Source organism: Lissotriton helveticus, chromosome 6, assembly GCF_964261635.1.
Source record: "Lissotriton helveticus chromosome 6, aLisHel1.1, whole genome shotgun sequence".
Lineage (NCBI taxonomy): Eukaryota > Metazoa > Chordata > Amphibia > Caudata > Salamandridae > Lissotriton > Lissotriton helveticus.
This window is the reverse complement of record NC_136067.1, coordinates 1,888,009,764-1,888,030,903: the sequence shown is the minus strand read 5'-3', so window position 1 is coordinate 1,888,030,903 and position 21,140 is coordinate 1,888,009,764. Positions and strand designations below refer to the sequence as shown.

Here is a 21,140-nt window from a genome sequence, read left to right as displayed (position 1 = left end):
TTGCCGGGAGCTGTGATTCCATACAACATACTAATAATTTCCCCTCTGCATGCCGTATGCTTCCCAGCTGGAGTACGCCAAGGTTGACCTAGTGCCAGGGGAACACACAAATACAAGTTTAATCTCAGCAAAATGCTCACAGCTGGCTGTGCTCCTTTTATTTGCCTTGTGAGTGGATCTGGGCTGAAACATAGGGTGAAGTGGAACTCCGCAGAATTTCACAGAGTTTTATGGAACTCCGCAGAATTCCATGTAATGCAAAACTGCGAACTCTGCCCACCCCTAGACAATAGACTAGTGTGAGCGTGTTGAGTCAGCCCCTTTGAAGTGCAAATGTGGTAAGTGGCAACTCCAGCTCTCCTATCCTGACAAAATGACGCATCCTGACATCTCCTAGTCCCACTTTGTATCACTTTCTGGGAGGAATACGCAAAGGGCAACTGCCAACGTCAACTAGTCATGTGACCCAGGATACAGGCTGCAGGTACTAAATGGCTCTGACAAGAAAATGGCGACTTTCTCAATTGTAACTTAAAATTCAACTTTATCGTTAAAGAAGGTTTTAAAATGTAATTCATTATAGACCAAACAGGACATTTATACCTGTTCCCAAGCAAAAGTTACCATTTATTAAATTTAATAAGGTAACCCAATTATATCCTATGGGAGAGGTAGGTCTTGTAGTAGTGAAAAAAGAATTCAAGAGTGCTCCACTAACAGGACATGGAATATTTTATAGTACACGTCTATCTTTTAAAAATACTGCACCCTGCCCTAAGGGCTGTTTAGGGCTTACTCTAAGGATGACATATGTATTAAGAAGGAAGGGTGAGGCCTGTAAAAAGGGCTATTTTACCAGGTTAAAATGGCAGTTTACAACTGCACACAGGCTGCAATGGCAGGTCTGAGGCATGTTTTAAAAGGATACTTTAAAGGATAGTACAATAAGTGCTGCAGGCCCACAAGTAGTATTTAATTTACAGGACCCGGGTACATGCACTACGACTTTACTAGGGACTTACCAGTAAGCTAAATGTGCCTATTGGGTGTACAACGGTTTTACCAAGTTTAAAGAAGAGAGCACAAGCACTTTATCACTGGTCCTAAAAGCCAACAAATTAGATTCGGAAAACAGAATATGTGAAGGCAAAAGGTTTTGGGGCGACCTTGCAGAGAGGCCAAGTCCATCAGTATCATTTATATAAATCTTTTTAATGAACTCTGAAATCACTGTGTGCAGTAAATCTCAAACCTGCATATTATAAAAGACCATCACACATGTTCCTTAGCAAAAATAACGTTTATCTACAATGAAACTGAAATAGTAACTGTTACACACACAGGAGAAAATGCATTGTGTCTCAAGTCAAAAGAAATCAACAAAGACATTAACAGAGAGGTAAACCGTGAAATAAACTATTGTGTGGTCATAACGAACAACTTCTAAATTTACGATAGTCATTTTGCCATATATGGCATTTAATTTGTTACTTTATTGACGAGTACATTTCCCCTCTATTTCTGAATATGAGGGTCTTATCAGGACTTTAAGGATGTAGGGACATCTTAATGGCCAGTATTTGTCTTTGTATTTATTAAGTGCAACATTCATCCCTAGGGTTAGCACGGCGCTTAGGAAAGCGATATCCTGAGATGGAAGTAGCAAATGCCTGAGTATCTAGGAACAGAGGGAGCTAGGTTAAGAGGCTGCAGGTGCCAGTACTTATATCCTAGGGAACAGCCATGTTTTCAGCTTCTTCCTGAAAGACGTATAATCTTCCGTAAGGCGAAGATCTAAGGAAAGTTAATTCCAGTAGACAGCTGCCAAATTGGAGAAAGAGCGACCCCCTGTTCTAACTTTCTTAATGCGTTTGATTTTGGCCAAGGCATGATGGCGAGACCTCAGTTTTTGTGTGGGAATATAGAATTCGATTTTGTCCTGCAAGATTCGGGGACCACCCTTGAGTAGCGCTCTGTGTGCATAACACAGGAGCTTAAACTCTGCCCTTTGTCGCACAGGTAGCCAATGGAGCTCCCTCAGACATTCCGATGCTGAGCTGTATTTGCTTTTATTACAGACCAGCTTGGCAGCGGCATTCTGTATCACTTGCAGTCGGGAGAAAAGATACTCAGGCATCCCTACATAGAGCGCGTTCCCATAATCTAGTTTACTAGAAAGTAATTCCTGGGTAATAGTCTTTCTGCAGCTTCAGAGGATCCATGAAAAGAGTCTTCTTAGTAGTTTTAGCGTCGCAAAGCTTTTCCCGCACAGTGCTCGCACTTGATCTTGCTTGGTTAATGCATTGTCAATGAGTTTGCCCTGATTTTTTGCAACACGTTTGGATTCCAGGGCTGGTCCTAGTGACCGGTGCCACCAGTTATTGTCCCAGTGTAGGATTTGAGACTTCTCTGCGTTTAGCTTCAGACAGTGTTCTGTCTTCCAAGTTGCCATTTCTGAGAGACAGTTGACTAAGTTGTTTCTGATATCCTCATGCTTTTCTTTGAAGGCAATTAGTAACTGCGCATCGTCTACATAGGAGCAGATATTGAAGCCCCATTTCCTGCCGATCTTTGCTAATTACACATAGGCATTAAAAAGGGTAGGGCTTCAGGAGGCTCCCTGCAGGACACCATAGTTGATGTTTTTTGAACTGGAAGAGAAGGGACCCATTTGAATTTTTTGTGTTCTATTACGTAGGAAGGAGTTGAGCCATTGAAGAGTTTTTGAGTGTAATCCCTTTTTATGCAGAATGCTCAACAGGAGGTCGTGAGATACAGTGTCAAATGCTGCTGTCAAACTCAAGAGGAACAGGGCGCCAGCTTTGCTTTGATCCATCTAGGATCGGATGTTATCTGATACTGCAAGTAAGGTGGCTTCTATGCTGTTAGAAACTCTAAAACCAGTCTGAGATGGATCCAAAAGATCATTGGTTTTTAGAAAGTTAACCAATTGTTTATTGACCAGTTTCTCCAATACTTTAGACAAGTACGGCAGTTGGGAGATTGGTCGGTAATTTAAGGGATTGTGGATTTCCATGCCAGCTTTTTTTCATAATGGAAATAAAATAGTTTCCTTCCATATATCTGGGAATACTGCAGTATCAAGGGATTTATTAAAAATGTGCGTAACATACAGGCTTAGGACTGATGCGAGCTGAGAGAAAATAAAGTGAAGACCGAGGTCAAGCGGAGATCCTTATTTGACCTCGGTCATAGCTTTTGCAACCTGCTCTTCAGTAAGAGGGGCCAGGTTGCTTAAGTAAGCGTCTGCTTCAGGGTATGGGGCTAGGGTTTCCCAGTCTGATTCATCGGAAATGGGTTGGATTTTAAAAAAGGGATAGATTTTAGAGATTTTATCGGTGAAGAAGTTGCTGATTATCTCGCAGTTGTCACTTGAAGGGGTCATAATATGGGCCATCCTGGTAGGTTTGCAGAGTTCCTTCACTATCTTATATAAATCTTTGGGTGAATTATGGTTGTCATTTATTCGTTTTGCATAGTAGTGTTTCTTAGCACTTTTGAGAGCATTGTAATAAGTCTTCAACTCCCCTTTGAAGAGCAGTCTATCGCTACCTTCTTTAGATAGTCTCCATTTATGTTCTAATGAGTTGCATTTCCTTTTCAAATTCAAAGTTAAAATAAGCTTTATTCGATTGTAGTAATTTAAAATCACAAAAGCATACATATTCATAAAAACAAATACAAATATTTCCTTTTCATTAGTTTCCGTTCTGACGAATGCCATTTCTTCGATGGTGTTTTCCTATTTGGTTTACTTCATAACCTGGGGGCACACTGGTCCAATGCGTGTGTGAGTTCGGAATGTAAAAAATTGCCGCCAGTCTGAACAGAGAGTGCACTAGCATTACTTATGTTTCCTAGAGAAAAGTGGGGGGAGAACGTGTCAGGGGTGATACGGTTCCATGCCCTTTTTACCGCTGATGATGGTGTGATGAAGCAGGATGGCTTGGTTGGCAGATTAAAAGAAAAGGAGATTAGGGAGTGATCAGTCCAGGACAGAGTGTAACCTCTTAGACATCAGTGCATTCTATGTTGGAAAACAGAGCAAGCGTGTGCCCAGCAGGGTGAGTTAGTCCTTTAATCCATTGTTTTAGCTGCAATATCTGCATTTTGTTTTCCAAGTGTTTAACCAGTCATAATTTTCAAAATAACATTAAACTCACCTATGACAAAAAAATTGCTATGTTTTAGGCAATCCAGTGTCCAATGTGGGCTTCTGTAAGACTGGTTTGTAATGGTGTCACAGTTAAAGGGCTACCTAGGTGCAACATGCAAATGTACTAACTCATGGAGATGCATTAATACCCTAGAAAATACATGGCCAACGTTCTGAGTGTTCTGTCATGGGGCGACAGGCTGCCACAAGTTCACCGTTTTATGAAAATTACACTATGGGAGATGCAAACCTTTAAATGGGGGGGTACGGTATTTGCTGATTAGGCATAATGTTTCTCTCCGGAATGTCTGAATACAGCGCAGTAGAGATTACCATCAGGGGCGACACCTCCATGTGGGCGGAGGAGCGTTGCCCCACTGCTTTTTCGCAGTGCGAGAAGCAGAAACATAAAATGGTATTAAAAAAAACATTTTATGTTTCTGCTTCTCGGACTGAAAGAAAACAGAAGGGTTTGTTTGGGGTGGGCGGGTGGGCAGTCCTTCTGGAGGGTAGGGGAGGGGTGGCTTGCCCACTCTGGGGACGCTGACTGTTTGGTCGGCCCCAAGGCCGAACTAACCAGTCATGCGCACTCTGCATTTTCTCCATGTAGGCTGCATGCAGCCTACATGGGGAAAATCGCCTGCCCATAGATGCCTGTGTGGGCGGCGTCCCAGCCACCATATCACAGTGATGCCATTGCAGTGTTGTGATTGGTTTAGGAGAGTGGACGGAGGCTGCCTAGCCTGCTTCCTGTGAGGAGTAGAGACGATGCGGGACCGGACCGGGCTGGTGAAGGTAAGCTAACTTTAAAAAAATCTTTTATTAAACCCCCCTCCCTGCGCAATAGCGAGTCTTAATTGGCTGCAACTGATTACCATAACTATCACTGTTGCTGAAGTGGGCAGACACATGCTATGTATAGGCGGCAGCAAAATTTTAAAGCCACTTGAACAAACCAGTTGTACAAATGCCCCTGTATGTGCATATTTTTAATCAATTATTTGAAAACATTATCCTGGCAAAAAAATTAAACTATCTCTAAGCCACATCTAAAAACCTGGTGTATTGTTTGCTTCACAGCAGAAATTTTAGAGTTCAGACGGGGGTCACAGTGTGGATGCATTTATTAATGATATAAAAATACATAACTCACTATAAAATTGAAAGAGACTGCTTCTTCTACTACAAGCAGGAATCATTTATGGAAAAGTTTGTAAACCTCACCGATAACTTAATCTGGCAGTCCACAGGCGATACTTGCAGACCATTGCTGTGAAAATATATTAGATAAGAGTTTAAAATGGAAAATATATATTTGTAGCCTTTGGTGATTTGAAAGACAACATAGGCCTTTCAAATTTGCACACATAGACTATATTGGGTTTGTCTTCTGTATGTGAGCATTGTTGGTAGAGCTGCTTTACATGCTGTGGCTGACCAGTGTCTGAAAAAAGCTTGCAGTTCTGTTGACCAGGCTTTGTTTGTTCTGAATGCGACAGAAGCTAGTATGGCTGGTGCACATGTTCTACCCGTTCTGTTCGAGGTGCACTTGCAAACATTATAAACTTGGTATACACTCAAACGATTTCAAATACATCAATAAAACATTAGAGGAATGAAAAGTAGACTGCCCCTCAAAATTATAGGTTAATTGAACATGAAGACCAGATGGTCCTGCAACCCAGGGGTGACTAGAGTCCCTGTCCATCTGTATCCCTGGTATATTAATGAAGGAACAGCCTGGATTGAAGTGCTTACTTATCAGCTTATTGACACTTTAATAAGGATGAAGTGAGATGTTTAAGTAAGTGATACCATAAAAGTTAATAGAGCAGGAACAGTTTTGTGAGGGGGATATAAATGTGAAAAGAAAATGACCCCATTGAAGACAATGGGAGCATTTTGTATGTCCTGAAGGGTAATATGATTGAAACAATATTAATTACAGGTATAAGATATACTCAAAATACAATTTCTGTTGTTTATCACAATGTATTATTAACATATTTGCCTTCCCAGGGTCAATGTATCTTCTTTTATTGTTAATAATAATACAGATTCATTCAGCTACCCAGATAACATACAAATCACTATGTTATATATATTTGATACCTGACCAGTAACATAATAGACCACAAATAATGGCACTATTAGTCAGTTTGACATTAATGATTAACATCTTAAAATGCCCCTAGCATTTGCAAATTTCCCAAACTTCCTTGAGGAAATCGGCAATTTTGAGCGAACAGATTTGATCAACAACGGTTACTTCCATGAGATCACACCTCGCAACCAAAGTTTCACGTCACTTTAATATATCCAGTATCCTTTATGGTTCCTTATCAAAAACCCATGGTGTGGTTATCAGATTGCATTAGAATCATCTGACATCCTGCACTAACAGGTGGCTGGAAATGGGGTGACATCTGCCAAATGAGGGTATGTTGACAGCCACTGAGGTAACGGGCTATACTACGCAAAGACATAGGGATGACAAAGACAGGAATATACTGTACGTCTGCCTGGGTTTCCTTGATAGAGAAAAGGTTAATATCTTGCTGTGTCTTTACTAAAGAGTTGCCTGGACATAAAGTGCAAAATTAATATTGCCCACATCAAACCCATAAAATGCAAATAAAATGTATGCAACCAAAATGTATGAAGCATTTACTGTAACCACTACAAGAGCTGCGTTAATTCACTCTGCTGTTTATGTGGATGATTCTGGCCTCATAGTTAAATAGCACTGGTTCGGAGATTGATTGCAGCTGACAAAGGCAAAGTATCACTTTAGCTTCAGTGTGGTTGCAAGAAAGTTAAACACAGCAGGCGTGTAACCTTTATTTGCAGTACTCAATATTGGGGCTCAAAGAACAAACATACAAGATGCTGTGTCTGTAACATTGTGAGTGCCAATAAAAGATCCTGTTGACACCAAAGAGATTGCTATCCATCAGGTATCTGATGCGTCCCAAGCTTGGCGTCAGTAAAATGAATTCTAGTTGTGTAAACATTTCTGTAAACACACTTCCAACATCTATTGGCCTATCACAGGAACGAAAATAAGTATCTTTAAAACAAGCAGTGCTCCCACACATGCTTGTTTATGGTTCCTAAACTATTGAAGGAATACAACAAAGTCAGGAGGTCTTAAACCCACAAACTGCAGGAGAATGGTAAAAATTGTACCGCAGCGCTATCTATCATTTAGGTTAGCATGTTGAACTGTATGACTTTGCTACATGAGTTGTAGTCTAATTGAAATAAATACTTCTTTTTATGACTTATCGGAGGGTCCCATTTGGAACTTGCTGCCTGAAATCCTGGAAAACACTGGTTAAGACTGCATACCCTTCAGTGGAAAAAACTTGGAAGTGCAGCAATGCATTGAAAATGGAATACCTGCTTAAATGTCTGGCTCTGTGACAATCAAGTTTAGAAGTTTATATATTTAGATGTCAGTGTGGCAACACAATTGACAAATATTTACTGTGGCCGGATGTGTGGAAAACCTAGGCTTGTCCAGAGGGCTGCAATGTACACCTCACTAGAGGCCCCACAAAAGGAAACTAGGCTGTTGTAGAAAAACATTCACATAAATACCAATGTTTGGATGCAAATCAGGGGAAATTTAAGAGGACAAAATACAGGTTCACCAACAATGGAACTTGAAAACTTTAGCCCCAGCCAATGGAACTGAATGGGGTTTTTGGGGCTGTACTACAAGAGATTTAACTGTGGCTGTCTTATAGGTTTCTGGAAATAGCTGTATTGTTGTGATGGTATTTTGTGTATTGTGAAGTCCTTCCTAAAAGATTTAAAATATGACCTAGGAATTTCCTCTGCTCTGCCGACTCAGCTACAGAAAGCTCTGACATTTCCTGGCTTCAGCATTCATTCTCTCATCAGTTTGTTTAAGGAAAATTATTGTATAACACACGAAACACAGGGGGTCTAACAGCCAAATTGAGAGGCTACACTGTCGATACTGAGTCAACAAGATCTCAAAATATCTTTATCGCACACACATAACGTATTAATAAGGATAAGGAAAGAAAAAGGCTAACACTACATGCATAGAGGAGACCGGTACATCATCGATTATTCGTAAAATGTCTGATTAATCCACAACCGATTGTAAAGGGTTTCCATCAAATTAGACTCAATGATCAGTCCTATAATTTGGCCAAACCCATGTGCAAATGAGGCTGGTCCCCTGATCAGTGGGACACTCAGCTCCGCACCTTATTGTTGTATCAGGATTTGGTCCACCAAATACACAAACCGTCCATGATGACTGATCTTTTGATGGTAAAGTAAGAAGAAATAGTGCAACGAACAAGAAAGTGATTTAAAATAGGATGGAATGTCCTCCTTCTAAATACTTTATTCTGCGGACTGGACACGCCTCCTAATTAAAAAATAGAACAGTGCAAGAGAAGGCAGTTACAATTATCTGTCTACATAAGGGCCAACATGTTTCTGCCTAACGGGAGACATAAAAGAAGACCAAAAAGAGAAGGTAACAGCAAAATAACGAGAATACATGGTTGACTAATAAAGAGCACTTACTGACAAATGTAGATAAGATATATACAATAAGTCTGGGATGCGAAACACAGGGGAGAAGACACAGCTGGGGAGGGGGTCAATGTTAGACAAGAGACAAAAGGAAAAATGCTGTTAACATTTGAAGAGAATATTTTAGCATAAGAACACGAAGAATAGCCTCAGTCAAACAGAGACAATATATATATATAGAGAAAACATATCAATAACAATGCAGCCCTAAAACGCTTCAAGATTTCCCACGGTTCATTTCTTCACCCATGTGCTTAAAAATGAAGTTTTGTAGGTCGTCTGGAGAATCAAATGAGAAAGTTCTCTTCTTGTGGGTCACTTTGAAGAAACAAGGATGTACTAGACCATATCTAGCGTTCATGGAGTGTAAAGCAGGGCGAAAGGAAAGGAATTCCTTTCGACGCTCGGCGGTAGCACCAGCCACATACGTTGAGAAGAAGACCCTTTGCCGCAGATAGAACCATGCTAAGTTCAATATATTCCAAAAGCAGGACTATAATGGCTCTTGGATGATGAGGCTCCCAACTCTATGAGCATGTTGTAAATTAGATTTGTATGCTCCTTTAGCCTACCTATCTTCAGCATGTGTAACATTTTGGAAAGCAAGCATGCCCCTTCTGACCCCTCACGGATGCCATAAATTCTAAGATTTATTATGCTGATTTTGGTTCTCCAAATCTTCAGTTTGTGGCTTTAGAAGCACAATTTCCATGGACATGCCCTCAGTCTTAGTTGCTGCATCCTGTATATTGCTAATGCATTGCTCTAAATCTGACACCCTGGATTCAAAATTGGACCATCTTTCCTCTATCCGTTAAAGCGTAGAGTTGGTTTCCAAGACGAAAGGTTTCAGAAGCTTTTTCTTCCATATGGTCTTCCAGGGTCAATGGTGATGGAGCCTTCGTTGGAGAGCCAAGGTCTTTTTTTTGTCGTTTTGTGGCTGTGGTGATGCCTTTACGGATAGAAGGCATATTTTCAGAAGAGGTCAAAGCATTTTGACTAGAAGATGAAGAGGACTCAATAAATTAAGAAAACAGCAGAGTCAGGGTAGAGCCCAGATTAAATGCGCCCAAAAACAGCAGGTCTCGATTAAAAATGTTAAAGTATAAATAAATATAAATAAACATTTGCTGGTTAGTTTTTTTCTCAGGACAACATGTGGAGGCAGCGCCAAACAGTATAGGGCAAAACGGGGCCAGTAAGCAAGCCTTCAGCAGTGCTCTACACTAAAGTGAAGCAGAGCCAGTGCATATAATCAGCAGGCAAGGAAGGAAAGCAGTTAATACCAAAACTGTATTCTGGGGTGGCAGGTTTATCATATATCAGGAGGCACAATATTGCTTACATGACGTAGAAGTCTTAGATGTGGTCCGGTGGAAGTGCAATCAAATGAGCCCTCGTCACAGAGAAAAAGAGGCTCCACTGAAGGAAGTAGGTGGAGAAACAAAAAATGTGACTGAATGAGAAAAAAGCTGCTGAGTGGGGCTACTGAGGTACAACCAGGATTCAGTGCATCAAAACAAGGCGGGACTCTTTTGAAGGCAACAAATTTCCTTAGTAATAAACAACTGCTGGTTGAACATTCGTCAAAACAGCTTGTGGCGGCAGAGTTAAACTGTATGTAAGCTAAACGGGGCCACTGGCAAGCCTGTACAACCATGCTCGATAATGAAGCAGAGCAGAGCCAGTTCAAAAAGATGCAGGCAACATAATAAGGCTCTTAAATCAAACATTTTATTAATTAAAATAGCCCAAAATCACAGATATAGCAGGCATACTTCATTTAAAAAGCATTGAATGAAGGCAGAGCCTAGCCGGGGAATCACAGCGCTTGTGCACTTTTCTTAAACAAATTGGCGACCGCCGAGCATGAGAGGGAGTAACACAGGGGAAAAAATACAGGAAAAGGGCTCAAAACGCCCCCAAAAACAAAAATACCCGACTCCCCCGCATCCGCTCAGCTCATACCCGCAAGCCACAAACTGCCGTCACTCGCCGATTAGAGGCTCTGTTGCTGTGTGGAGCTTCAGAAGCCTGTGGCCATCTTGTCACCGGTTTTGCACCCTCCCCCGATAATATTTTGGAAAAAAAAGTATTAACAGTAAACGCTCCGGTTTGAACCAGGGTCTTAATACATGCAAAGGACGGACACGTCATTTGAGCAACGCCTCTTAACTGGTATTCACTGATGTGAAAGACACTGTTAAAGACAGTCACACCGTGCCTTGAATCATTTGCATGCTGTTGTAAGAACGTTCCAAGTGGCTCTGTTGATCTCCCAAAAGGCTGCATACTGCTCTGTGGTATGTGGCTTCGGAAACCTATCTAATGAACTTGAACGACATGTCCTGAAATATCATTGCACATGCATAGGCTGCTTTTCGTTGTGGCACCATTGTATTAAGACCTCGTGCAAGTGAAAAAATGTGACTCTTCTTCAGTGAATGTTTATCTCCCTTTAAAGCTACCACAAACCAATCAGCGAGAAGAGCGACCTGTGTGTACAGAAGTACAACATTCTATTTAAAGATGGCCACACAGTTTGCCCTCCTACCTGTATGCCTTGTTGAAGGATGTACAGTGCACCTGATGCTCACCTCATAGAAGGTACAAGGCGCGTGCAGCACATGAAATTCAGATTTTTACATTTAAATATTACAATATATAAAATGCCAAAAAGTAAATAATTCAACCATCTCTGTCACTGAATATAACTGCATTTTAGGCCAATGAACACATGAACAAGTGTGATGCCATCACTCACAATGCAAAAGAAGTGGACTTACCCCTGGTGCATGCTGTGGTGGGCAGAGGCAAAATGTGAATGGCAGCTGAACAGACCAATGGATGAAGGTGACAGGCCAAAAGCCCCCACTATGTATAGACATATGTGTTTATATTTTTGTGTGCTTTTTTTTTTTTTTTTAAACTGGAGGTTGGCAAAATAACTACTGCTGTCTTTAGACCAGACCTAAAAACTAACTTAACCTTTTGGGTTATGTGTTGCTCAAAGGTGTTCTGGAATTTTTTTCACACTGGCAGACATGAGACATGCAGCATTGGCCAGTCAATGAGTTTGTTTTTTGAGCTGGGGAGGTGCCTTTCCTGTGAAACTAGTTACCAACATGAGGGGTGGAAGCTAGCCAATCAGAGAGATAGAGGCTATACTCCAGGGGAGGGACAAACACAAGATGGACCGGCTGAAACAAGGAAACCGTTGAATAGAAAGCAAGCAAATAAGACAACCTTAAAGCCAACCAATGATTAAAAATGGGCGGGCTTCAAGCACCTATATGTTTGTGGTAAGCCCATAATATATCTTTCACTTGACTTAAAAAGCTGAAAAAGCCAAAGCATACCATTTGTATTGGGCACACGGACCTGGAGTGTTTTGAGCCAACTGTTGACAGCAGCAGAGATTTAAAAAAAATCCATTGTTTTTAAAAAAACGGAGATTAATGCATAAGTGGATGTAATTTCTCGCAATAATGGTGTGTCACCATTCACCTGGTCTATGAGATGGCACAGGCAGACCTTGGAACCCCCGAGTGAAAAGTGTTTGGTGTGCTTGTGCACTGTTGTCAAGACCCAACTCCTGTAAAGTGAGCTTTGTTTTCAGAGTCCACCTTAATTTTTTTTATCTTTATTATCTTTTGTGATTTTGGACCAAGGCTAGTGAGAAATGACACTTTTGTCCAATGTAATGGTACTCTTTTTATCGACCTCGGAAGGATGAATTTATAAACATCATTACTGCCAAGTTCTAACTTGTGATCTGCACACCGAGCCTAATGTCTTTAGCACGCTCTTACCTCATTGCAGCAGCTTGCATCCCAAAATAGTGTATTAGTTTACAAGTTCTCTTGGTGTCTCAATTCCCAGTTCTTATGCAACTTTGCAAGCATACATGAACTGCTGGATGTTTTTCCCAGGCTTGCTATCTTTACTTCAAATTTCTCTTGAGCTCTGCAACCACTGCAGTGAATTGTAATGCATCCAATACTGCATAAAATAAGTTAACATGTGTCTTATTCCTTCGTTGCAGGTTGCAGGTACCGCAGCTTTGTTGTTTCCAAAAGCAGCAGATCGCACCGAAAAAAGACGAAGAGACTGAAGAAGTTTGTTAAGAAGCACAGGCTGAAAGGCCTGGGACGCTGAGCTCTGGCCTGTGTGCACGAACACATTCCAACTAATATGTTGATGTTTAAGGGCGTCTTTCAAGTGCCTGTTAAACGTGGAAATACTTTAACATGCTTTTTATTGCATCTGTACCGCTGGTTCCGTACAGTTAAAACCTCTCATTTCCGCCTTTCGTGTGAAGTTTGTGGTTTGTTCTCTGGTTTCTAGGCTCCTTTTGGGCCCATCTCTTGCTAATGCTTATCCCAGGCGAGGGATATAGCTTTTTATTAATGCTTGAAGTCGTCAAACTTAACTGCCTCATACTACTGGACCCTCCTGGCTTTGAGGTCAGCGCTCCCAAAAAAATATGAAGATGATACGAACCAGCAAGTGAAAAAGGGGCATTCAGAAAGTATAGCTATGCAGGTGAAAGGCGTTTCAACTTCTGAATGGGCGCATTAAACCATTTGATGACTTCTTGCCTGCATTTATTAATCTTACCTTTCTCCGTGGGAGGCTATTTTGAAAGAAATTAGGCATTTAAAACAGAAACTATAAAATGAGTTGAAGGAAATCAATCCTAAATTGAATACGAAATATATTTCGGCATCATGAAACACAAATATATATGATATATATGTGTGTATATGTATATATGTGTGTATATGTATATATGCGTGTGTGTGTGTATATATATATATATATATATATGTGTGTGTGTGTGTGGATATATATATAGATGTGTGTGTGTATATATATATATTCACTGAAAAAACCATAGGTTATAGACCATATATAGTTAGGAATTAGCATTTACAAAACCTTGAAAATTCACTGAAAAAACCATAGGTTATAGACCATATATCGTTAGGAATTAGCATTTAAAAAACCTTATTTTACTCACACAAAACCATTGAAATTCCATATATAGTTAGTTGCACTAACTATATATCGCGCACCCGCAATCCACTGCTGATGATGTCACATATTACATCATTCATGACATGGTCAGTGACATCACTGATGACATCACTGATGACATCTCAAATGACATCACTGATGACATCACTGATGACATCATCCAGTGATTATGTGTTTCTGTAAAGTTTAAATATGTTTTACATATTGAAGAATGAGTGGATGTATAAGTGTCTGAATGAAGGTTTTAGTAGGTGCGTGATTGACTGTATGAGTGAGTGATTAAATGCGTCTTACTGAATGCACGGGTTAGTGACTAAACTGTCTGAAAGTGTGCGTCACTATGTCTGTTGTTGTGCAAGCTGCTGCATGTGTTGATCAGTAGCTATATGAGTGGCTATATGGGTTATTGATTGGTTGCACAAGTATTTGTATGGGAGACTGAGTGTGTGTATGGCTGGCTGGGAGGTGTGTGACTCTGTGCAGATCAATGTGTACTTGTATCAGTGATTGTATAAGAGAGTAAGTATGTGTTAGTATATGTTTCAAAAATGTAAGGTGTTCTGTGTTTAACTGTATAGATGAGAAAATGGAAGTGTGATTGATTCTTTTCAGGACTGACTAGGTGTGTGAGTAACTCCATGGATGAGTGGCAGAGTGTGAGTGTCTGTATAGGTGTATGAGTGCATATGATAGTGTTGTAAAGATGAGTGATTGTATGTATGAATGATTGTATGGGTGAATGAGTGAATGTGTGTGTAGACATAGGAATCAGTGAGTGCGTATGTAGTAACTAGTATTGGTGTGTCAATGGTTTCAAAAATTATACTCTGTATTTAACACGGTGTAACGGAGGTTATATTAGAGTGTGAGGAGATGCATTGTATTATCACATGAATGATATCATCAGTGATGTGATCATTGATGTCAAATGAGATGTCATCAGTGATGTCATCAGTGATGTCACTGACCATGTCATGAATGATGTAATATGTGACATCATCAGCAGTGGATTGCGGGTGCGCGATATATAGTTAGTGCAACTAACTATATATGGAATTTCAATGGTTTTGTGTGAGTAAAATAAGGTTTTTTAAATGCTAATTCCTAACGATATATGGTCTATAACCTATGGTTTTTTCAGTGAATTTTCAAGGTTTTGTAAATGCCAATTCCTAACTATATATGGTCTATAACCTATGGTTTTTTCAGTGAATTTTCAAGGTTTTGTAAATGCTAATTCCTAACTATATATGGTCTATAACCTATGGTTTTTTCAGTGAATTTCAATGGTTTTTTAATAGCAAATATCATAAGCTGTCGAATGTCAAGTACGTGGTAAGTAAAAACATTTTCGTGTTTATGCACACTGATCTGCTTTGAATGCTGCACCCCCCCCCTCATTTCTATTAGGAGTACTCTCTCTTTGCAGATAGTGAAAGGTAGTTAACGCAGGCCTTTGCCCCCGTTGTAATACGTCGTGCCTGCTTCTCTCTCCATTTGATTGATTGTTATCCAAGCATTTACTGTTTTAGAATTGGTTCTCTTTGGTTCATTCTCTATTTACAAACAAACACAGAGTCGCAATACTCTGTTTAGTCTTTGCAGATAACGAAAAATCGTGTAAAAAAACAAAAGGAATCGAGCAAAATCACTAGGCCACTAATGGGATCTCTTTTTGACCTCGCTAAAATAGAAACATTAGGAACAACCCCTCATGACAAATACGAAACTAGTGAGATGAACTAAACTCCACACTATGATGGCTGCAATACAGCTCGGCTCCGCCACCCACCCCGCCCAAAATAACGATAAAGAGCGGCTGCCATGATTGCTCGCGGAATGGCCACGACGGAGCTACGAAATGGTGGTGCTCTCATGCTAACCCCAGCTTCAGTCTGAAACATCCAGAAACACTGTAGACTACCAATTCGATCAGTTCCGGTAGCGCCCCAACGTAACCCGGTAGAGAAGAACTATCCCTCCCCTCTTTGACTGATGGTTCTTGTTGCCTGTCCCTTCTGTTGTCATTTAACAGAACTATTTAGCCTGCTGAAAGGGGTTGTGTTCCGACCGCTGGTTGGTGGAGACATTTCGACTATATTCTGGACCTGCGTTGTCGCGTAATGCGTCATATGACGCGCCGCGTTAGCGCATCCGGAAGTGATCCGGGGCGCGACGCGCAGCGCGTAACGTAAGCATAACAGGTCATGTGACTTGTTAATAAAACTTTTCATTGGATCATTTTACTTTTCTTATTCTAATGATGAAAGGCTTGGTCATATGACCTAAAAATTACGCTTTTTATTACTTCCGAACATTATTTTTTCTTAAACATATATGTTATAATGTTCCAGGCTAATGTACTTTCCCGGAAAATTTACAACTGTCCTCCAAGTAAAATATATTCCTTTTTCGAGAAAAAGGGCGTTTCTTCGTCCCATGACGGAGCCGTTGAGCAAAAGAGGGTCGACCTGCTGTCTTAGTTGCCGATACGCCTGAATATGAGATTCTTATCGATCACTTTATGTTGCAGGAGTAGAAAACACAACAGCCCTTGACCATTTATCTTTACTGCGTTCCTGCGTATTATACCTTTTACCCTTCATGTAATTGGTCTGCTTTATTTCACTTGCCTTTTACTGATTCTAAAACAGTGACTATTATTAAAAACTTTACCAATGTAAATACTACTACCATGTTTTCTTTTAAAAACCTTTATTGTGAAAATGTCAGTATACAAATACGGGCCTATAACCACGTGCGCCGGCCACGGAGCAAACTGTAATCGTATATTATGAGGAGACATTTACACTGTAGAGGAACGTAACGGGCGGGCCATTAGGTTGCAAGAACTAAGGTGTCTAACAGTTGCGGACTCGGTGGACGTACAATTTATAATTAAAATACGACAGGGCCAGTTACAATAAAATTATCTAGATATGCATTTGCGGGCAAGTACCATGGGTGACGTTAATTCGAACTTTCAATAGTACAGTAATCAATAACACATCACAACTTAATATCAATAGAGATGTCGAAATATTCAATCTATTCTCGTCCCCGCCCGCCATGTGCTTCAAAACTGCATACGTATCTCGTGATATCAAGGTTGTACAACAAGTACACAACAAGGAGTTACGAGTCCCATTTATTCCGGCGCCATTTTGGGCGAGGACGGGCAGGTCCAGGATATAGTCAAAATGTCTCTACCAACCATCGACTATCATGATGTTCATATGCTGTATTTATTAGAGTAACACTCATCTGTCCACATCAAATTAATTTGCCACAATCTAAACATGTCATTTTAATCTTTCCAAAGTTCTTCTAAATATTTGGGACCGTTTCCCTTGCCTCTGATGCTGTCAGTGCCACTTCTTTGATGAATGTACTGGCAGGTCGCGGGTTCTTCTCCAAATCTCTCTTTTATGCAGCACTATAATTAATCGGTGCCACCTCTCCATATGACGATGCATGGTATAGTTACCATAACTATATTTTTTTTCGGTTCCTCTGGAGAGTACATCGTGGCAGATGAAGCGTGTAACGTACCGGGCATTTACCTTTTTTTGCATGTAGAGGAAAGGAAAAAAAATTCAAGCGTCCGAGTTCTAAGGTGTCCCAGGGCCATTTTAGTGGACCAGGCCCAAATCCAAAGAACAGGCCGCCATTTTGAGAGTCCTGTTGCAGCCGCCTGTCGCTGTAGCATCAAGAGCGGCCGAAACTCAGCTGAATGGCAACTGAAACGGTAAAGGGGCGCCCCACTACAGCAGACGAGCCTCCACCTGGGAAGGCCCGTTCACGCCGCCTCCCCCCCCCCTTCGGGCACCCCACGCCGTTATTCGGAGCAGTATTGTAGGATGGCCACACCAGTGCAGCAACTTGCTAGACACCACCTCGGTGGTAACCGAATCTCAGCGCCTTGTGGTGTCTTCTAGTCAGAAAATATTGTTGCGCTGCCTTTGGCCCCATTCGCACATCGGTCCGCTACTGACGCCACCTCACAGGCCAACGGGGCGCCCCACGCCGACTTTCAGCATTGTAGGATGGCCACACCAGTGCGGCAACTTACTAGACACCACCTCGGTGCCATCCGGATCTTGGCATCTCAGCGCCTTGTGGTGTCTTCTATTCAGAAAATATTGTTGCGCTGTTTTGGCCCCATTCGCACATCGGTCCGCTACTGACGCCATCTCACAGGCCAACGGGTCGCCCCACGCCGACTTTCAGCATTGTAGGATGGCCACACCAGTGCGGCAACTTACTAGACACCACCTCGGTGCCATCCGGATCTTGGCATCTCAGCGCCTAGTGGTGTCTTCTATTCAGGAAATATTGTTGCGCTGCCTTTGGCCCCATTCGCACATCGGTCCGCTACTGACGCCATCTCACAGGCCAACGGGGCGCCCCACGCCGACTTTCAGCATTGTAGGATGGCCACACCAGTGCGGCAACTTACTAGACACCACCTCGGTGCCATCCGGATCTTGGCATCTCAGCGCCTTGTGGTGTCTTCTATTCAGAAAATATTGTTGCGCTGCCTTTGGCCCCATTCGCACATCGGTCCGCTACTGACGCCATCTCACAGGCCAACGGGGCGCCCCACGCCGACTTTCAGCATTGTAGGATGGCCACACCAGTGCGGCAACTTACTAGACACCACCTCGGTGCCATCCGGATCTTGGCATCTCAGCGCCTAGTGGTGTCTTCTATTTAGGAAATATTGTTGCGCTGCCTTTGGCCCCATTCGCACATCGGTCCGCTACTGACGCCATCTCACAGGCCAACGGGGCGCCCCACGCCGACTTTCAGCATTGTAGGATGGCCACACCAGTGCGGCAACTTACTAGACACCACCTCGGTGCCATCCGGATCTTGGCATCTCAGCGCCTAGTGGTGTCTTCTATTCAGGAAATATTGTTGCGCTGCCTTTGGCCCCATTCGCACATCGGTCCGCTACTGACGCCATCTCACAGGCCAACGGGGCGCCCCACGCCGACTTTCAGCATTGTAGGATGGCCACACCAGTGCGGCAACTTACTAGACACCACCTCGGTGCCATCCGGATCTTGGCATCTCAGCGCCTTGTGGTGTCTTCTATTCAGAAAATATTGTTGCGCTGCCTTTGGCCCCATTCGCACATCGGTCCGCTACTGACGCCATCTCACAGGCCAACGGGGCGCCCCACGCCAACTTTCAGCATTGTAGGATGGCCACACCAGTGCGGCAACTTACTAGACACCACCTCGGTGCCATCCGGATCTTGGCGCGTTGTGCTGCCTTCGGCCTATTCGCACATCGTTCCGCTACTGACGCCGCCTCACGTGCCAACGTATTTTCTCCGCATTTTATACCCTATGCCGCATAACAGGTCATGTCACTTGTTTATAAAACTTTTCATTGGTTCATTTTACTTTTGGTTTCCTAATGATGGAAGGCTTGATCATATGACCTAAAAACAACACTTTTCATTGGATGAAAACTTTTTTTTTTCCCCAACGATGAAAGCCCCACCTTGTTTCTGGATGTTTCAGACTGAAGCTGGCGTCAACATGAAAGCACCACCATCTCGTGGCTCCGTCGTGGTCATTCCGCGAGCAATCATGGCAGCCGCTCCCCACCAGAAGCCTGCAGGAGTCGGGGGCCCCCAAAACTTTTGTTGAATCCTCAAGGCGGAGGGGACGCTTTCGAGAATGGGGTCCAAGACCTAGCAGACAAGCGTGCGATTTCCAAGGTGTCCCAGGGCCATTTCAGTGGACCAGGCCCAAAAAGGAAAGAGCCTGCCGCCATTTTGAGAGTCCTGTGACAGCCGCCTATCGCTGCACCGCAAGAGTGGGCGCAATTCAGCTGAATTGCGGCTTTTGACACAGTGGACCAAAAGCGGACGGAATGGCAACTGAAACGGTAAAGGGGCGCCCCACTACAGCAGACGAAACTCCACCTGGAGAGGCCCGTTCACGCCGCCTCCCCCCCCCCCGGGGCGCCCCACGCCGTTATTCGGAGGGCGGCAACTTACTGGACATCACCTTGGTGCCATCGTTCTGCTGCCTTGGAACTATTCGCACAACAGACCGCTACTGATGACCCACCCCCCGCGACACCCCACGCCTGATACCGAAATCAGTGCGGCACCCAGGCAACATCACCTGGGTGCCGTCCAGAAATATGGACGTTGTGCTACGTTGGGACTATTCGCACAGCCGACCGCTACTTCCTTAATTTTCCCTAAAAATGTTTAAATGTTTTTACTGTTTTTGTTTTGTTGTATATATTTATAAGTTATTAAAGTTTTATAATCTTACTACTTTGTTGGAGTGCTATATATTTTTAATGTGACACATAATTGTAAAAACTTTGATGTACAAAGAGTCATCCCTGGAATCTTCCGCTTCAGGCTCGGTCCCCTCCCCAATCACAATACAGGATGGTTTTCAGATAGTAGGAACGCGTGTGCTGTGACGGATCTCATCGGGTGTGGGCCTTGATCTACTATAACTCCTTTGAAGAGGGGTGATTCTTTACAGCTGGGGCCATAAACTACATCTGCGGGGCTAGCTGATAGCCTAGGACCGGCCTGGACAATCGGACACAGAGGAAGAGGAGTGTCAGAGGGTGCGGTAGTGAATAGGGCGAAAGGGAGGTGTCGGGCGGGCACAGGGTGTGATTCTCAGGGAAGAGCAGCGCAGATGGGGGGAGGTTTATTACCCATGCATAAGACAGAGAGCGGGGTGACCAGTGCCTGGGGGAGATGCTTGCGAGGGTGGGGAGCCATGCTAAGGATCGACCGCGTACAGAGAGTGGGTCTGGTCAAGGCATCTAAAATGGCTGCCGTGCACGACAAAAGTGTGGCATTTGAAAAAAGGCAAGATGGCGCAGACAATGTTTTTCAACACTTCCTGATTTCCTTCGAATCGAACGTTAACAGACGTTCGGGCATATTACCAAAGTTAAGCGATATTTATCCCTAACGATGCTTAGCAACGAATTGTTTACCGCTAAGCATCGTCAGAAATTATCGCAGATAAACCTTGCTATTATCAAGGTTTCTCGCAAATGCGATGAAAAACAACCGCAATGCATTAATATCGCTGAAAAGTCAGCGATATTCATGCATTACCGAGCTAATGCTCTTAGCCATGTTATCCACCTCCCATTGGATAACATGGCTAAGAACTGCTCAGGGCAGGTGTTACTTTTTGGAGATATTCGCGCTTAGCGCGAATATCTCCAAAAGTTGGTAATAGGAGATAGCGATGTTAGCGACTGTTTCCATTCTTTCCATGTGGCCACTGCAAGGCTTGCCGCAGCAGCTACATAGTAAAAGAATACAAGACACCCAGTA

At 42.7% G+C, this 21,140-nt stretch overlaps 1 protein-coding gene across 2 annotated transcripts in view; it reads left to right on the top strand.

Annotated features, from left to right (window-relative positions):
- LOC144761934 (TATA box-binding protein-associated factor RNA polymerase I subunit A-like) overlaps nucleotides 1-21,140 on the top strand; it is a 508,362-nt gene that overhangs the window by 380,008 nt on the left and 107,214 nt on the right. Inside the window, exon 11 of one of the 2 annotated variants that reach the window (XM_078647126.1) lies at nucleotides 12,804-13,351. The exons of the other annotated variant lie outside the window; for it this stretch is intronic. Within the exon in view, the coding sequence (XP_078503252.1) occupies nucleotides 12,804-12,916 (113 nt within the window). The 3' untranslated portion in view covers nucleotides 12,917-13,351. Of the gene's footprint in view, nucleotides 1-12,803; nucleotides 13,352-21,140 lie in introns of those variants that run through there. 2 annotated transcript variants of the gene reach the window in all.